Source organism: Heloderma suspectum, chromosome 5 (genome assembly GCF_057233095.1).
Source record: "Heloderma suspectum isolate Gila_16-S chromosome 5, 16-S_ref, whole genome shotgun sequence".
Lineage (NCBI taxonomy): Eukaryota > Metazoa > Chordata > Lepidosauria > Squamata > Helodermatidae > Heloderma > Heloderma suspectum.
Window position 1 is genome coordinate 33,828,323 of NC_139462.1, and position 19,073 is coordinate 33,847,395.

At 45.1% G+C, this 19,073-nt stretch overlaps 1 protein-coding gene across 2 annotated transcripts in view; it reads left to right on the forward strand.

Moving 5' to 3' along the window:
* BANK1 (B cell scaffold protein with ankyrin repeats 1) overlaps nt 1-19,073 on the forward strand; it is a 277,427-nt gene that overhangs the window by 112,579 nt on the left and 145,775 nt on the right. For both annotated transcript variants that reach the window (XM_084855721.1, XM_084855720.1), the window contains exons 6-7: nt 339-465; nt 11,038-11,234. In XM_084855721.1, the coding sequence (XP_084711847.1) occupies nt 339-465; nt 11,038-11,234 (324 nt within the window). The remainder of the gene's footprint in view (nt 1-338; nt 466-11,037; nt 11,235-19,073) is intronic.

A 19,073-nucleotide genomic window follows, 5' to 3' on the forward strand; every position in this document is an offset into this window, starting at 1 on the left:
CAGCCGTCTGACTTGGTATAAGGCAGCTTCCTATGTTCCTAGGAGCCAATATTCTCTCTATATTTCATTGCAGTGTTACTGACTGTATGGTGCTATATTGTATTGTGATTTTAAATTGTTGTGAGCCACTCTGAGTGGTGCTTGAGCACTGGAAGGGCTGGATAGAAATTTCTGCATAAATAAAAACAACTTAAAAGTGAATGGAGGCATGGACTATTTCCAATTTCAGTGATGCAAAATCCCCCCAAACAAGTTTGCATTGTGTTTATTGGTTTGGGATGACGATATGGATGTGCATGTCCTCCAGTTACTCTTATTTGTTCTCCCCCCTTGCACAGGCTTCCAAGTTTTCACCAGCAGAGGAAGTGGATAGCATTCTCACATTCTTATTGAAAAGTCCAGTCATTTCTTATGATTGCAGTCGTTTCCAAAATGACGTCATGGATCATCCCCAGCAGCGGAATGGTACATACTGTTTATTTTTCTTTATATTGTTTGGTTACCCAAAGAGGTCATAGGTTGGCCATTAATCATATATACCAATAGTGAACTCATTCTCTTCAGTACCAGCCCTTGTGTAGCCAAAACAGCACCATCCATACCCAAGAGGGAAATATTAGCAGGCCTGGGCCCCCCAGGGTTTGCAGAAGCAGAAAACATTTAATAAAATATCTAAGGGGGTGTGGACTAAGCATGCTCATTGGCTGTAGAACACTGAGTGGCTGTTGGAGAAAACACAGAAAATAGGGTGTGGAGTGGAGAATGGAACAGAGATTTGGGATAAGGGCATGACTGCTGGTTGCTTTTAATCCCGAGCAGGAGCACCCCACAATGCCATGTTTTGTTGCAAGTCTCACTTGTTAAATACAGGAAATATATGATGGTTCCTAATGAGTCGGAAAATGATTGTCAGTATTCAAAGCTTATAAGGAGCTACCTTATAAGGAGCCATAAGGTAAAGCGTATAAGGAGCTCCCTTACAAGGAACTGCCTTATAAGGAGCTAAGAAAATCTGTCCTTTTTTTTTTGGTGTTCTTGACCATGAGCGGCCTTCATATGTGGCCTTTGGGGAGAAACAGGATGATTAGAAGCAGCACTTGTGCACCCCACTGAAAATAATGGCCAGGTGTGATGGTCCCAGCCAACATCTGACCAAGCAGAGGGAGGAAGGCAAAAGATTTTCATCTGTTCCATCACACTTTAAAGTACAGGTAGGTAGGCAACCTGGTACCCTCCATATGTTTTGGACTACAACTCCCATAAACTTCAGCCAGCATGGCCAATGGTCAGGAATTATGGGAATTGTAGTTCAAAATATCTGAAGGGTTCCAGGATGCCTAACTTTGCCTTAGAGCTATATGGGGGAAATGGATTACGCTCCTTGTTTTCAACTCTCCCACATATAAGAAGCACTGTAGAGTTCACTGCACGTTCGGTTTCACAGTGGACAGTGTCTGGAGGCCATTGCCCTAGTAAGGGTAAATCTGTTCTCACCACTGACACCTCACAAGTAGAGCTCTGCAGTGGGAGCCTTTCTTCCATACACTTCCCATACAGTTGTGACAATTGCTGATATATCTAAGCATATACCATCCAATGTCAGTGCACGTCAAACACCAACTTTGAATATTTGATACTGGAAATTCAATGTCAGATTCAGCAGCAGAGAATTCTGAGAAGGATTTATGGCTGCAGGTTCATTTCATCTGTGCTGCAATTAACCAAAGATACAGAGAGGCAGCTTCTCTCTGGCCCCAGTAAACATTTTCTGTGAGGTGTAAAGGGAACAGGACTGGAAAAGGTAAGAAAAGTATTGGATTCTCTGACACACCACAGTTAGATGTTCCTTGCTAGCTTCTTCTTACCCAGATCATCTGGATTCTAAAGGATTGCAGCTTGTAAGCACCTCCTGCTGCGGTGAACTCTGTTTTTGTTGCGATAATTGCTGTACATGCGTTCAGATTCTCTCTGCAGATACTGATGATGTGGGTTTACAAGGTCAAAAGTAGTAATTATCTGTAATTACAATGGGCTTTGAATAAGGGGGATAATGAAGGCTGTCCATTCACTAAGTGATAATAGCAAGAAAATGCACATTCTGCTTAATAAGTAAAATACATGTGTTCGTTCTGAATTGATAAAGAAAAGAGAGGTTTTTGAAAACTGGGAAATCTTGTCTTGAAAAATCTGTATACTTTGGGCACTGAAGTGATATAGTGAGGTTTGCCATGCATATACCATTGGGAGTATCCAGCCAGATTTAAACACATACGATTTCAAGGGGAGTATTAAGCAAGTACTTAAATCTCTGCCATTGAAAGCAATGGGACTGAAAAGTGCTTAACTGCACCTGAATTGTGCCCCCCATGTCTTTGCCTTGTTTTCTTATGCAATCCTTGATTGTAGGTATACATCAGTGCCCTCATCAACAAATTTGATGCAACCAGATAGCTCACTTCCCCTTCCCCCAAATGAGTAGCTTCCCCATTCATTTTGATGATGGGATGTGATTCCTGCATGGTTTATTTTCATGTATGGGGATACTGGGTCTGGCCCCCTTTATCCCTCTGCTTTTATATCCCAATGCATCCTTGCCCCTGTGTCGAATAGACTGTAATTCCCCAAGGCAGGGACCTGTCCTCTTGTACACTACAAAACATCATGCACACTGATGGTGATCAAATCAATCACTCAATCACACATATGCGAGAAGGTGCTCCCAGAGATATGCCTTATTCTGTGTCACTAGTCTGCTAAATACAAACCAGAGACTTGTCAAGTTGCATTATTTATTAATACCCAAAGATCTTAAAGATCCATGGGTGAAGCCCAGATGTATTTTCCATCTTTTAGGTCAGTACGTTCTGGAAGCACCGGCAGCAGGGCTTTTCTACAGGCGGCTCCTTCCCTGTATGCTTTTCACCAGCAACTGAAATCAAATTCCATTTTCTCAATATTCCAGTGGCTTTCACATAAGAATCCAGGGTTCCCGCTCATCCAGAAGGAGCCCAGTGCACTATAGTTGCACATGTATATGTTCAATGCTGTTAAAAGCTGATGAATTTGAGGAGATCAGAAATGGGGACAGCGCACTTGATTCTGCGGCTCCCCTCCACACATGACATCTGAGTAGTACTTCAGTCTTTATTTTATGAGCTGGCAACTGGGTTTGATTCTTCTCTTGTCTCTTGAGTAGCAGGTTTACTCAATGGTGTGTGTGTTTTTTTTAAAAAAATGGGATCATGCTTGTATTTTAAATTGCACATTTATGTCAGGCACCCAGTTTGGACTGGGATTTAGGGCATCTCTACACCAGCCTAAAATCCTGCATTTAAAATGGGACTTTCTGCTTACATTTTAAATGTGGGATCACAACGACTCCCTTTCCCGCCGCTTTCTTTTTCCATTCCCCTTGCCCCCTCCTTCTCCCCAAATCTGAGTCTTCCATTATCTTTCATTGATCTCGCTCCTCTTCTTGGCGCTTTTCCTCTTTTCACGGAGGGAACTCAAGCAGAACACAACAGGGTAATTTGATAGCTCATTATCTACGATCTATTTAAAAACTGAACAAAGGGCATTTAGTGCAGGAGATCCCTTGGAGGTTCATGGCGTCATGTAAATTGCCTGCAAACTTCTGTGAAGGAGCACTCTCAATCACAGGACAGAAGCTCAGTGTGAATAAAGCCTTAGAAATGTAGAAGTTTTAGAAATGAACAAAACTTAACATTTCTCACTTCAATCCTTCCATGCTATTGTGATTGCATTGTGCAAACTATCCCTTGTCTTTAAAAATGTGTCTTCCTAATGATGCTGAGCCAGAACGCTGCATTTTCTCCACTGACACTGCTCCAGCTGCTAACAAGAAGTGCTGTGTAACAAACAATTGATTTCAGGTTACCTTCTTCATAAGCATCCCAAGTGACGAATAAAAGGGACAATATAGGCTCTTGACCTGCTATTTCACAACATTACTTAACAACCTCATCCCCAAATGTACAATGACTATTACAGCAATCCTAAATGGCCCAGATGCTTAGCAAACCAATATTCTTCACACATTTTAGCTGCAGTGTAATTCTGTGCCATCGAAAGGAGTTCGTTATATGTCCAATTACTAGAGGGTATCCCCACTAGAATGTTCTGCTTAACTAGACAACAAAGGGCAAATGTGCATTTAAAGCGCATGGATAACAAATGTATATCAGGCTTGCTTACACTGTGGAACTGTCTTTCTGTTTATTTTGTTTTAATGGTAGAATCCCCACTACTTATTACTTATTAGCTGCATTAACTTTTATGAAATCCTATCCCCTGTACAAAACAGTACCTATAAAGAAATGATTGCTAATTTGAAAGGCGTGCTAACAGCATGTTAAATGAATGATAACACAGCGTAGCCTGGCTATCCACCTGGACACTAGGCCTGGCTTTGTTTCTCTCTGCTGTGCAGTTTGGTTCCCCAATTGCTTTTAATGGGGAATGACATCAGTCTGCCATCACGAGGCATCAGTGCCTTGGAATGCTTTCGGGGATAATGCTCTATTAAGAAACCTCACCCAAATCTAGGGTGGCCACTTATGCATTGTCAAAAAAGATGAAACACATTGCCAAAACAAGAGGGCAAAAGAGGACACTGATTTGCACCAAATTGGCATGCGTTACTTTATATGTATATATGCTAATATGGAAATAATTACCATGTTTTAAATGTAAACACAATACATCTCACCATAATGCAGACTACTGTGACCAGGTGAGCTGTGTACCTGCTCATCCTGCTGCCCTGGTGCTAAGCACTGATGGGCAACTTCAAGGCCCCTTCTGGTCTTCCTTCTGATGGTTCTTTATACCAGGCTTGATTGGACAGCCCTTCAAATAGACGGTGCCTCTAAAATAAAGCCCCCTTCATGGATCACTGCCTTGTTGTGGCGAAGGGGCTTGCGTAACTCAGTGAAGCCATAAGTTATGCCATGCAGGGCCACCCAAGACGGACAGGTCATGGTGGAGAGTTCTGACAAAATGTGGTCCACTGGAGAAGGAAATGGCAACCCACTCCAGTATTCTTGCCAAGAAAACCCCATGGAACGTATCACAAGGCTAAAAGAGATGACGCCGGAAGATGAGCTCCTCAGGTCGGAAGGTGTCCAATATACTACTGGGGAAGAGCAGAGGGCATTTCCAAGTAGCACCAGAAAGAGTGAAGCGGCTGAGCCAAAGCCGAAGGGACACTCAGCTGTGGATGTGTCTGGTGGTGAAAAGAAAGTCCAATGCTGTAAAGAACAATATTGTTTAGGAACCTGGAATGTAAGATCAGTGAATCAAGGTAAGCTGGAGGTGATCAAACATGAGATGGCAAGATTGAACATCGACATCTTGGGAATCAGCGAACTGAAATGGACAAGCATGGGCGAATTTAATTCAGGTGACCATCATATCTACTATTGTGGGCAAGAATCCCTTAGAAGAAATGGAGTAGCACTCATAGTCAACAAAAGGGTGGGAAAAGCAGTACTGGGGTACAATCTCAAAAATGATAAAATGATCTCAGTACGAATCCAAGGCAAACCATTCAGCATCACAGTAATTCAAGTCTATGCCCCAACCACTGATGCTGAAGAAGCTGGGGTTGATCGGTTCTATGAAGACATACAACACCTTCTAGAACTAACACCCAAAAAAGATGTCCTCTTCATCATAGGGGATTGGAATGCTAAAGTAGGAAGTCAAGAAATCACCGGGATAACAGGCAAGCATGGCCTTGGTGTACAAAATGAAGCAGGACAAAGGCTAATAGAGTTTTGCCAAGAGAACATGGTGATCATAGCAAACACTCTTTTCCAACAGCACAAGAGGCGACTCTCCACATGGACATCACCAGATGGGGTATCAAAATCAGATTGATTATGTACTTTGCAGCCAAAGATGGAGAAGCTCTATACAGTCAGTAAAAACAAGACCTGGAGCTGACTGTGGCTCAGATCATGAGCTTCTTATTTCAACATTTTGGCATAAATTGAAGAACGTAGGGAAAACCACTAAACCATTCAGGTATGACCTAAATCATATCCCTTATGAATATACAGTGGAGGTGAGGAATAGATTAAAGGGCTTAGACCTGATAGACAGAGTGCCTGAGGAACTAAGGACGGAGGTCCGTAACATTGTTCAGGAGGCAGCAACGAAATCCATCCCAAAGAAAAAGAAATGCAAGAAAGCAAAGTGGCTGTCTGATAGGGATGGGGGAAAATTTCTCCCCGAAACTTCGGGGGGCCGAGTGCCAATGTGTTCAGCCCCCAGAAGTAGTTTTGGGGAGAAATTCTCCTCACCCCCCCGCACCCTGCACCCCCCCCCCGGGACGGGACTTACCTTTCCCGAATGTCCTTCCCGGCAGTAGGTCCCGGCGGCGGTCCATCAGGTCTTCGACAGGGGCAGAGGGCGCCACCATTCCAGTAAAAGTAAAAAAAAAAACAAAAAAACCTGCGTACGGATAATGGCGGCCCTCATAGGGAGCCGCCATTCACGTTCCTTATTTGGTCGCTGTAGTCTACGTAAAGATTACGTAGACTATGGCAAAAATAAGGGCAACGCTATTTGCGTTGCCCTTATTTTCGCCGTAGTCTACGTAAACCTTTACGTAGACTACAGCGACCAAATAAGGAACGCGAATGGCGGCTCCCTATGGGGGCCGCCATTTGCGTATGCGCTTTTTTTTTTTTTTTAAGTCACCCATGATAGGCTACGTGATGATTAACGTAGCCTATCACGGCTGACTTTGCAGATCTAGCCATGATAGGCTACGTTAATCGTCACGTAGCCTATCATGGGGGCGTGTTTTTTTTTTAACTTTTTATTTCGCAGCCGGGCGAGGCGAGGCGCCTCCTCCCCGGCCTGAATTTCGGCCGGGCGAGGCGGGAAGCCTCCCCCCCCGGCCTGAGGTTCGGCCGGGCGAGGCGGGAAGCCTCCCACCCCGGCCTGAACTTCGGGGGGAGCAGCGAAGCACCTCCCCCCCACCGCGAAGCAAGCTGCGAGACCAGGTAAGTGGCTTTCATGCACCCCTACTGTCTGATGAGGCTTTACAAGTAGCTGAGGAAAGAAGGGAAGCGAAAAGCAAGGGAGAAAGGGGAAGATATACCCAACTGAATGCAGATTTCCAGAGAATAGCAAGGAGAGACATGAAGGCCTTCTTAAATGAACAATGCAAAGAAATCGAGGAAAACAATAGAATGGGAAAGACTAGAGATCTCTTCAAGAAAATCGGAGATCTCAAGGCAATGTTTTGTGCAAAGACGGGCATGATAAAGGACAAAGAAGGCAGGGACCTAACAGAAGCAGATGAGATTAAGAAGAGGTGGAAACAATACACAGAAGAACTATACAGGAAAGATCTGAATGTCCCTGATAGCTATGATAGTGCGGTCACTGAACTTGAGCCAGACATCCTAGAGAGTGAAGTCAAGTGGGCCTTAGGAAGCATTAGTAACAACAAAGCTAGCAGAGATGACAGTATTTCAGCTGAGCTATTTAAGATCCTAAAAGATGATGCTGTTAAAGTGCTGCACTTAATATGCCAACAAATTTGGAACACTCAGCAATGGCCACAAGACTGGAAAAGGTCAGTTTACATTCCAATTCCAAAGAAGGGCAGTGCCAAAGAGTGTTCAAACTACCGTACAATTGCACTCATTTCACATGTCAGCAAGGTGATGCTCAAAATCCTACAAGCTACGCTTCAGCAGTATGTGAACTGAGAACTGCCGGAAGTACAAGCGGGGTTTCGAAGAGGCAGAGGAACTAGAGATCAAATCGCCAACATTCGCTGGATCATGGAGAAAGCAAGAGAATTCCAGAAAAACGTCTATTCCTGCTTCATTGACTATGCTAAAGCCTTTGATTGTGTGGATCACAACAAACTGTGGCAAATTCTGAAAGAGATGGGAGTACCAGACCACCTTACCTGTCTCCTGAGAAACCTGTACGAGGGTCAAGAAGCAACAGTAAGAACCAGACATGGAACAACCGATTGGTTCAAAATTGGGAAAGGACTACGACAAGGCTGCATATTGTTGCCCTGCTTATTTAATTTATATGCACAGTACATCATGAGGAACGCCGGGTTGGATGAATCACAGGTCGGAATTAAGATTGCCAGGAGAATTATCAACAACCTCAGATACGCAGATGATACCACCCTAATGGCAGAAAGTGAAGAGGATCTAAAGAGCCCCTTGTTGAGGGTGAAAGTGGAGAGTGCAAAAGCTGGTTTGAAACTCAACATTAAAAAAACAAAGGTCATGGCATCTGGCCCCATCACTTCCTGGCATATAGAAGGGGAAGAAATGGAAGCAGTGACAGATTTTATTTTCTTGGGCTCCAAGATCACCGCAGACGGTGACTGTAGCCATGAAATTAAAAGATGCTTGCTCGGTGGGAGGAAAGCTGTGGCAAACCTAGACAGCATAGTAAGAAGCAGAGACATCACCTTGCCGACAAAGGTTCATATAATCAAAGCTATGGTTTTCCCAGTAGTAATGTGTGGCTGTGAGAGCTAGACTATAAGGAAGGCTGAGCGCCGAAGAATCGATGCTTTCTAACTGTGATGCTGGAGAAGACTCTTACGAGTCCCCTGGACTGCAAGGAGGTCAGATCAGTCCATCCTGAAGGAAATCAACCCTGAGTGCTCATTGGAAGGACAGATGCTGAAGCTCAAATATTTTGGCCACCTAATGCGAAGAGAAAACTCCCTGGAAAAGACCCTGATGCTGGGAAAGATTGAAGGCAAAAGGAGAAGGGGACGGCAGAGGATGAGATGGCTAGATAGCATCACCGATGCAATGAAGATGGACTTGAGCATACTCCAGGAGAGAGCGCAGGACAGGAAGGCCTGGCATGCTATGGTCCATGGGGTCATGAAGAGTCAGACATGACTGAACGACTGAACAACTAAAATAAAATACAGTCCTCTGGCAGCCCTTCAAATAGAGGACTGCCCTGTGTAAAAGAGGACATATGGCCACCCTGCACCCTTTGGGCCACCTCCCTTAACTTTCAGCTTTCATTTTGAAAGATGTCTCCAGTGCCCTAGACTTGTGGGAGTCTAATGAGCAGCATGCAAGCTGTATTCTATACAATTGCTCACTAAAATAAAATAGAATTAAATATTGGGCTGCCTAATGTTCTTATAATTATGTTCCTGCTGTTCTGAAATGAATCCCCTCCTTATGCGGTCACATCACCACAAACATTCTGGCTGTGGGTCTGGTCAGGACCTGGACTAATGTGCTCTTATAAAGCTCTAAACTGTTCAGCCCAGAGAAAGAAGTCTAGAGGCCGGAGATAAGGTGGTCCAGAGGACTCCCATTTTGAAATATGGCAATGGATTTCTATGAGCCATTCAGCATTCTGGGAAGAACCTGTTGGCTAGCTAGGCTTCCAGCTTCTGCTCTCCCCACAAGCTACAGCAAAGCCAACCTGACTTGCCTGCCTCGTCCACCGTGGTCATATGTTAAGGTGTGATTTTTAATGCTAAGACTGCAGTAGGAGCATTCTAAATGCTGTTCACCATTTGTAGCACTTTAGTCTGTGCAGCATTCTAAGAATATTAATATGCTCTAAGGTCATATTTAGTATTGCAGTGCAATTCATTTGTGTTACAAATGTGTACAAAAGATTATTTTGCACCCCTTCAAGCATACCTAGTCTCGTGACTGGCTATGTATGACCAATCCTCCCCCCGCCACACACACACACACACACACACACACACACTTGAATGCCCCACACAGTTGGGAATTTGTGTGATGCACCTGGTTCACAAGTGATGTAATCTTGCAGGAAGGGGATCCTGCACAGGCATCTACCAGTTGTTAGCACATATATGTAGCTTTGTATAAATCTGGAAATAGGCTCCCTGTGATGGGACTATTCTTCTGTTACTACCAACATTGTGATCTTAAAGCCCATGTTTTCTAGGATTTGCGTGTATATGTTAATTCCCCCCCCCCCCAATCCATCAGTATTCTATCATGGCTGAGCTGAATGTTGAGACAGTTTGCATAATAGCTTGCAGTCAGCTTCTGTGAAAGAAGGAAAAGTTGTTAGTCTGCTTGTTGGGATTAAAAATCTCATGCAGGGGACGGTCTAAGACTAGAAAGAGTTCCCAGGAAGGTAGGAATTAAGAGATAGGGAGTGCAGAGGTAAGAAGACTGAAGGAAGAGTGAAGAATGGATTGAGACTTTGTAATCTGAAGGATCTGCAGGTGGTTTAGGTTTTACACCATGAGTGGGCAACTTGTGGCACTCCAGATGTTTTGGCTTATCATTCCCATCATCCCTCACCATTGGCTATCCTGGCTAGGGCTGATGGGAGCTGTAGGCCAAAACATCTGGAGGGCCATATGTTGCCCATCCGTGCCTTAAGGGAATGGGCAGAAGATTAAAAACAGGTTAGTCAGAGAAAGTACCACGAAGAAACTTCATAACACTTAATATCAGGACTTGGGAGAAGCTGTATGCTGTGAAGGAAGTGAGACAGGTGTGTGTAGGGTAATTGATAAAAAGAAAGGAAATGGCTAACCTGGAAACAGACAGAAATCTGAAATTTCTGACTGAACTGTAACTATTACATTTACGTCTTCCAAAGAGCTGGGTGAGGCATACATGAGATTTTCCCTTCTTACCCTCACAACAAAGCTGTGAGGCAGGGAGTGAACGATGGATCTAACATTACCCAGTGGGCTTCATGATGGAGTGAACATTAGAACTCAGGTCTCCTGAGGTCAGTGTTCAATATATCATTTTTACCAGGGCTGAGCAACTTGTGGCCGTCAAGATGTTTTGGCCTACAACTCCCATGAGCCTTAGCCAGCATAGTCAATAATGAGAGATGATGGGAGTTGTATGCCAAAACATCTGGAGGGCCTCAAGGTGTCCATTCTGACTTATACACTACCTTCCCCCTGCTCTCAATGTAGCAATATAACCCATAGACTTTTAAAAAAAATGTGTGTGTCTATGTGTGTGTGTTTGTTTTCCAATACAGACTCACACTTGGAAGAGCTTCCTACTCTTCTCCACTGTGCAGCTAAATTTGGATTCAAGGAGCTTGCTACTCTACTCCTCCAATGTCCTGAGGCCATTCAGGCTTGCAAAATAACCAACAAGTATGGAGAAAACCCAGCACGTCTTGCAGAAAAGCATGGCCAAAAGGAAACGTGGAAGATGATTAAAGAATTGTCAGTAAGTGTATCTACTTTTCCACATGACACCTACAATTACAAGATGTGTAACTAGTTCCTTAGGAACTCACAGTGCTGTCAATTTGCTTTGAAAGAGGTAAGGACACCTGCTGTCTTTTGAGATGCTATGAACAGCCTTGATTTTCCTAAAAGGGAGGCGGGGGGCATATTCATTGTTGTAGATAGAACTTGCAGATAAATGTCTGAAGAGGCAGCAGGTTTGCAAATATAATAATTGTAGATATAAGGAAAAACAACAGCAATGACACTTACCCAAGCTATGTGAAATAACTTGAATTGTGCGTGTGGAGTAGAAGAACAATTCAGTTCTGCAATAGTTTATATTGCCGTCTGTGCTTTTTGAATGGGGAAGATAAACAATTCTGGATAATAATTCACATGTGATGCATGCAGCAGTTATGTGAATGCACTTTGCAACAACTGTATATTCACTTTTGCAGATTGGGTGCCCTGAATGTGCAGTGCCAACGTGACGGATGGCAGCAGTCGCCATAAAAATAAAGAAACCTGTTTTGTACACCCCTGACATTACATAACATAATTGGATATTGCTTTCAAAAATTTATTCCTTTTAAAAATAAAAATCATGGGCCAAATCCAGCCAAAGTTAAGCACTTTAAAGTCCCATTGGGTTCAGTGGGAAAATTAAGCATGTGCTCATACTTTTCCCATTGGAGTCAATAGGGCTTAAACATTTGATGGACTGTGCCCATAGTATGTGCGGGAATTGGAGGGCACTATCCAATGGTAGTCCTACTTAGATTAGGCCCATTCACTTGGGCCTACTCTATGTAGGAGTACCATTGGATACTGCCCAGAGTGCCCCATGAGTGGAGCAGTATCAAAGAAATACTTCCCCTTCTGAGCTTCTTACGACTGTGCAGCCAGGATGTATATACTCATTTTTTAGTCACAGAAGGAGAAAAGGGAAGAACAGATTGCCCAGCATGTGTTCTTATTGTGGGAGTTCATCCAGGCTGGCCTCAGGCAGCATAAGGCAAGGGCTGTTTCTCTGCTAGAATTGTGCTGATGGGATTTGTGTACAAAGAACATAACTCTGCAGCTAAAGTAGAAAACGTGGGGAGTGTGGGGAAGCCACCCAATTGTCATATGTTGAACAATATGGTTTGGGGTCAAGCATGGGTAAGTTATGCTCTGCTGTGATCCAGGAATGTAGGAATGAGGGGAAAAAATTACTTCCAATAGCGGAGGTTGAAAAATAACCCTGTAAAATGGCTATTTATACTCTTATTCTGTGGCTGCCAATTATCATGGATGAAATTCTGGTTTGCTAAAAAATAAGTTAAGCTTAGATTACCTGCTGAAACAGGAACTATAATTACTGTAACTTTGGATGCAACCCCTTGGTTGAAAAAAAGAACTGGCAATACATTTAATACAAAAGTAATCCCAGGACAGACTTTGAAAACTTGGTTTGGTTATAAATGAAAATTACACTCCAAAATTTCACCTCTGATCTCAGTAATTAGGCATGAGAATTGTAATACAGTTGGGAGTAATTTTGATCAATGGGGAGAAATTGTTATAAGTTACAGGATATGATTAATGCATTTGACATAATTTCTCAGGATCAGCTGGCAGATAACTTGGGAGGTTGGAAAGCCCCTTGGTATCAATATTTTAAATTAGTTTTGCAAGATTCAAAAATAAGGGAACTTTGGCAGTTAACTTCCTTTGAAATACTTATTTCATGCAAAATTGCAATTAAAGAAATTTTATTCAGTCTTTACCAAATTATTAGAGCTTTGAAGAAAATGAAAGAATATTATAGGAAATTATAGGGAAGAGATTTGGGATATCCCATTGATGAAAGTGTCTGGTTCAAAATATATAAAATGAATAGACATTTCTCAATTAGTAGCTTCTTGAAGGAAGTTCAGTTTAATATCATATATATGACCCTGCAAAGAATGAATAGGATTTATAAAATGGATAGATTTGAGTGCTGAAAATGTGGTAGACGTTGATTTCTATCGTATGTTATGGGAATGTGCTAATATACAAACTTATTGGACCTTAGTTTCCCAGATTATTCATCAGATAATGGGTTTTGACTTACAGGATATTTTGTCATTATTATTGAATTATATTCCAGATCTTCAAGATACTGCTATGAAAAATATGATTATAAACTTACTAATGGTAGCTAGAATTTTCTTGGCAAGATTTTGGAAAAATCCTTCCACTCCCTTTGTAAGAGAATGATTATTTAAAGCTTTAGAAATTGCATGTATGGATAACATGGTTTATAGCAGGAATAACATAGATATGTGAACAGATCCCCCCCCCCCAATGATGTTCCTTTATTATATTTTGGAAGAATTATGTTGAGGTAGACTAGATGTTTTTGTATTTAATGATTACTGAAGATCTGGAAAACTGAAAATGAGGTGTGCTTTTCTGTATATAAAATTGGTAGTGATGGTGATAATAATGATGAAGAAGAAGAAGAAATGTAAAAAAAAATCAACACAAAAGGCAGTTTGTACACTGTCTCCCACTATTCATTGATGCAGCCTTCCTCAATTCAACTGAAGAGGTATCCAGGTCATAGTTATTACCAGCAGTAGAGGAAGCAGACCTACCTAGGGATGCTGGAGAAATTCGAGACGGACTAAAAGGAGCTCAGATTTCTAAGACTCTGACCTGTGGAATCTGCTGAGGAGCGACCCCCACAGGCCGTTTGGAGTCTGTGGACTTCCGGATGATTTTTTTTACTTTCCTGAAATTTATGCATATAATTCATAGGAAAATATGTAAGTTTCTGCTGAGGAAATGTTGAATGGAATGGGGGACAATACGCTAAATATTACGTACTAAGGTAAATTATGTATATACTTACATAATTATTTGCATACTTTTCCACACAACAAAAAATATATATTCACATCCATCTGCGGGCAGACAATCCACGAAACACAGACAGAGCAAATTTTACACAGTCCGTACATCCCTAGTCCCGCCCCCTGATGTGGGAGCAAAAGTACTGCTATTACTTCCTTGCCATTGCCCTCCCCGCCCCCGCCCCGCCAACCACCCAAATTGGGTGGGCATGTACAGGCAGTCACCACGGCTACATCTCTCATAATGCCTTGCTCTCAGGCATCTCTAATTCAGTACCCCTCAGAGTTAGGCATTTGGGCTTTGACAGAGCAAGAGACCAGGTGGGTGGCTGCTGTGGAGAGGCCTGCCGATCTCTCACTCCAAAGGGACTCTGGAGAGCCCCACCGGTTGCTCTCCTGCTGTGCATTTGCTGCAGCAGGAAAGCAGGCCTAGCTGAAATCTCTGGCACACCCACCATGGTGCCTCATTGTGGAAGCCCTTCCTAGTGGTGGTGGTGCAATTAGCTTTGCCTCCTCCATCACCTGAGGTAAGGGACGCACACTGCCTCATGGGAGGGCCAGCCCTAGTTATTACACCTAGGGATGGACAGAACAATGGGGGGCATATGTGTTAATTTTCTTAGTGTTCATGGGAGTGGGCTTACCATTGATGTCAGGGCAATGGCGGGTACTTATTTTCCTCTTTTAAAAACTACTTTAATTTCACCGCAGCCTGTAGTAGCAACAATGTTCACAATGAGAAAGCTGTTCTCAGCAGCTGCCGTCGCACCCCCACCCCCAACACAAAATCTTGTGAACTCTTTGGGGAAAAAAATCCTATTAAATATCACCTCTAGTTCCAGGGAGACATTTTTCCTCCCTCCCTCGCAGTTCAAGCTAAAAATTCTCTCCAGAGACTGTATAGCTTAACACCAGGGTTTTGGTTTTTTTGTTTTTTAATGTGCGTGCCTTCTCTGGGTTCTTATGCTTGATGCAATTAGAGCTCGTTGTCCTTATAGTACCTTCCTGTAGTGTTCATGTTGAGTTTCCAACCAACCAGGGGAAAGAAAAAGGAAAAAAATGACCTGGCTGGGTTCTTGACCTCTGGGCTGGTTGCCAGAATTTTCTGACTAAAAGGCAGAGATTTGTGCTGTTGCCAGAAAGGTTTTCAATAAAGCTGAATTTTTTTTTTTAGTAAAAGCCCATTAGCACCATTTTCATTTGGCATACATGCTTGAATGGTATAAACCAGGGGTGGGCAAAAAGTAGATCTTCAAGTGTTTTGGACTTCAACTCCCAGTAGAGATGGCAGAGAATTCCTCCACGAACCCCAGTGAGGCTCGATTTGGAGTCTGTGGAGGAATGGAGCACTTACCTCCGCCTCCCTGAGGAATCCTCCCTGGCCGGATCCTCCTTGCTGCCAGCTCCGTAGCGCCAGCAATATGGCCGCCATTGCCATACCTCTGGCTGTGGCTGAGTGACTCTGGACGCAAATGATGACTGCTACGCCATTTGCGGATGTAAAAGTCTTAGATTAAACCAAAGGCTTTACAGGTCTTTCGTACATCCCTAACCCAGCACTCTTGACCATTGCCCATGCTGGCAGGGGTCTCTGGCAGTTAAGGTCCCAAACGTCTAGAGAACTACCTCCTGCCCACCCCTGGTGTAATCTATGCATGCATACCAAGGCTCCTGCTCTCCAAGTAGTGCTCCAGTGCTAGAAATGAGCTAAAGGTTCTCAAGGGGGGGGCACATTTTGTTCCCTTTTCTTCATGGTTTTCGACACAACTGCTACTTTGACGTCATCAACAATGGCAAAGTACTTTTCCCAGTGGTGGTTAGCTGGGTTACCATCCCCCCCCTCCCCAGGGTCATCTGGAAATGTTGATATGACATATGTTATTATTGGACTTCTTTGTGTATAGGGGGGACAGTACCTGCTGATGGCACCCACCATATTTTTACCCCAGTAGTCCCTGTTCAGCTTGCATTTTGGACCCCACCAGAAAACTGTTCCCCATTTCATGCTGTGCACAGGGTTGTCACGAGCGTCCATTTCGGAGCTTGAGCTCAGCGGTTTCCCACCAGTTCTGCCCCACAGATGCCAGTCCGCGGACCCCTGAGCTTGCCGGCCTCAGTGTCAGCTGAGTCAGGCAAGCACAGTGGCCCACACTCCTTGCCCGACTGGGGGCTCAGTATGCTGTAAAGGCCAGACTGGCAGAGAGAGGTGCAGCCGCTCAGCGGTGGGAGCCCCTCATGCTCCTTCCATGCAAGGAGAGCACGAAGGGGCCTTTTTCGTAAAAGCCACTTTTACGTAAAACCAGCTTTTATGGCAAAGGCCCCCTCTCAACCCTTTGCACCTCTGGGGACAGTGGGGCAGGAGTCCCCATTGCTGCTTGCCAGTCCCTCATCCCTTCCTTGCAAGCAAGGAAGGAGAGCACAAAGGATTGGCAGGTGGCAGCAGCAGAGTTCTGCTGGCACCACCGTCTCTGTGCGCTAAATGGCTCCTTTTCTCCGGCCCAGGAGGGGGAGAAGGGGTCATTTAGCGCATGGCGGCAATGGTGCTGGTGGCAGCAGGGACTCCTGCCATGTGCCTCCTGCCCATCCTTCACGCTCTGCTTCCTTGCTTGCAAGGAAGGAGAGAACGAGGGATTGGCAAGCGGCAACAGGGACTCCTGCCCCCGAATTCCAATCACTGCCCACCAACTCCTCACAGTCTCCTTGCAAGGAAGGAGAGAACGAGGGGCTGGCAGGCAGTGACAGGGACCCCCGCAAGCTGCCATTTTACGTAAGGGGACAGGTGCCTGCCGGACACTCGGCAGTGTGTGTGTCGCCACTCAGCACATGGGTCCGGGTGAGCACGGAGGCTCTGTGAGCGGGTCTGGGGGAAGCAGGTGGTGGCAGCAGCTTGGTGAGCACCTGCCAAAACCAGATGGTGCTATGTCCACCCATCACTGGTGGTGCACCATTGTGTTGTGACCAAAAGAGCATAAAAAGAGCCATCCTGGATCAGACTGAGGGTCCATTTAGTCCAGCATAAGGATGTCTGGATTCTGTGAAATCTGTCCCATGTGTGTTTCGTGGATTGTGTGGTGTCATTCTTTCTGGCATCCATTCACAGATGGATTTGAATTTCTTTTCCTGTTATGTGGAAAAATACGCAAATAATTCTGTAAGAGGATTTGCGACAATTTACATAATTTATGTTAGTACGTAACATTTAGTGTTTTGTCCCCCATTCCATTCAACCTTCTTCCTGTGTATATTTTCCAGGATGGCATATGTCTCAGCAGAAACCTGTGTATTTTCCTACCCCCCCCCAAAAAAGCATAAATTTTGGGAAAGAAAAAAAAGGGGGGAAAAGAACTGAAGTCCACAGACTCCATGCGGCCTGAGGGGGTCGGTCTGCAGCAGATTCCGCAGGTCAGATCCTTAGAAATCCAAACTCATTTTAGTCCGTCTCGAATGTCTTCCCAGTCTGGCATTATGTTCACACAGTGGGATGGCGGAGAATTTCTCCCCGAATCTTCGGGAGGCCGAGCGCCGACGCATTCGGCCCCCCGAAGTTGGTTGGGAAATTCTCCGCCAGCCCCCCCCCCCCCGGACAGGACTTACCTTCGGCGAATGTCCCTCTCGGCGGCGGGTCCCGGCAGCGGTTTGGCGGCGGTTCGGCGCGGGCACGGGCGGCGGCCGGTGTCCCGACCGGCTGCCGCCGCCGCCATTGCAAAAAAAAAACTAAAGTAAAAAAAAAAAACACCCGTGATAGGCTACGTAACGATTTACGTAGCCTATCACGGCTACATTTCCAAAGTCAGCCGTGATAGGCTACGTAAATCGTCACATAGCCTATCACAGGTGACTTTGAAAAAGAAAAAAAAAGCGCGTACGCAAATGGCAGCGCCCATGGGGCGCCGCCATTTGTATTACTTATTTTGGCACGTCTAGTCTACGTAAAGATTTACGTAGACTACGGCGAAAATAAGGGCACGCTATTTGCGTTGCCCTTATTTTCGCCGTAGTCTACGTAAATCTTTACGTAGACTAGAAGTGCCAAAATAAGGAACGCAAATGGCGGCGCCCCATGGGCGCCGCCATTTGCATACGCACTTTCTTTCTTTTTTTCTAAAGTCACCCGTGATAGGCTACGTGACGATTTACGTAGCCTATCACGGCTGACTTTAGAAATCTATCCATGATAGGCTACGTAAATCGTCACGTAGCCTATCACGGGGTCTTTTTTTTTTTTTACTTTTTGTTTCGTGTCTGGGGAGACGGGGCGCTTCTCCCTGGCCTGAATTTCGGCCGGGCGAGGCGGGGCGGGGCACCTCCCCCCCCTCGCCTGAACTTCGGGGGGGAAAGCGAAGCGCCTCCCCCCCACCGCGAAGCCAAGCTGCGAAAAGGTAACTAGGTAAGTGACTTTCGTACATCCCTACACAGTGATCTGTCCATAATCTGGACCCACCAGAGGCAGGTAGGAGCCAGTCTGCCAAGACCTTGCCGGGGGGGGGGTGCTCCATTCCGCCACGGACTCCGGGGGGCCGAATTCACTGGAATTCGGCCTCATTGGAGTCCATGGAGGAATACTCTGCCATCCCTACATCAGACACTGTACTTGGGTTGTGCGAGTCTGCCCTGTGACGTCCTAGCCATATCCCCGCCTACTGCCCCCGGCTCACACTGGGATGTGAGCCAGCTGGTGGTTCGCAGGAGCCCGGCGAGTGCTGTCACTGCCGCCACCGATAGCAACTGCACCCCTCTCTGCTGAGCATTGGCAAAGAGGGGCGCAATTGCTCTTGGTGGTGTCAGCGGCAGGATGAGAAGTGAGAGGGAAGGGCTTCTTCTCATCCTGCCGTCACCACCACTGCTGCCGAAAGCAACTGCGTCCCTCTCTGCTGAGCACCAACAGAGAGGGTCGCAGTTGCTCTCAGTGGTGGTGGCAGGATGGGAACTGAGAGGGAACTCAGCTCCCACCCTGC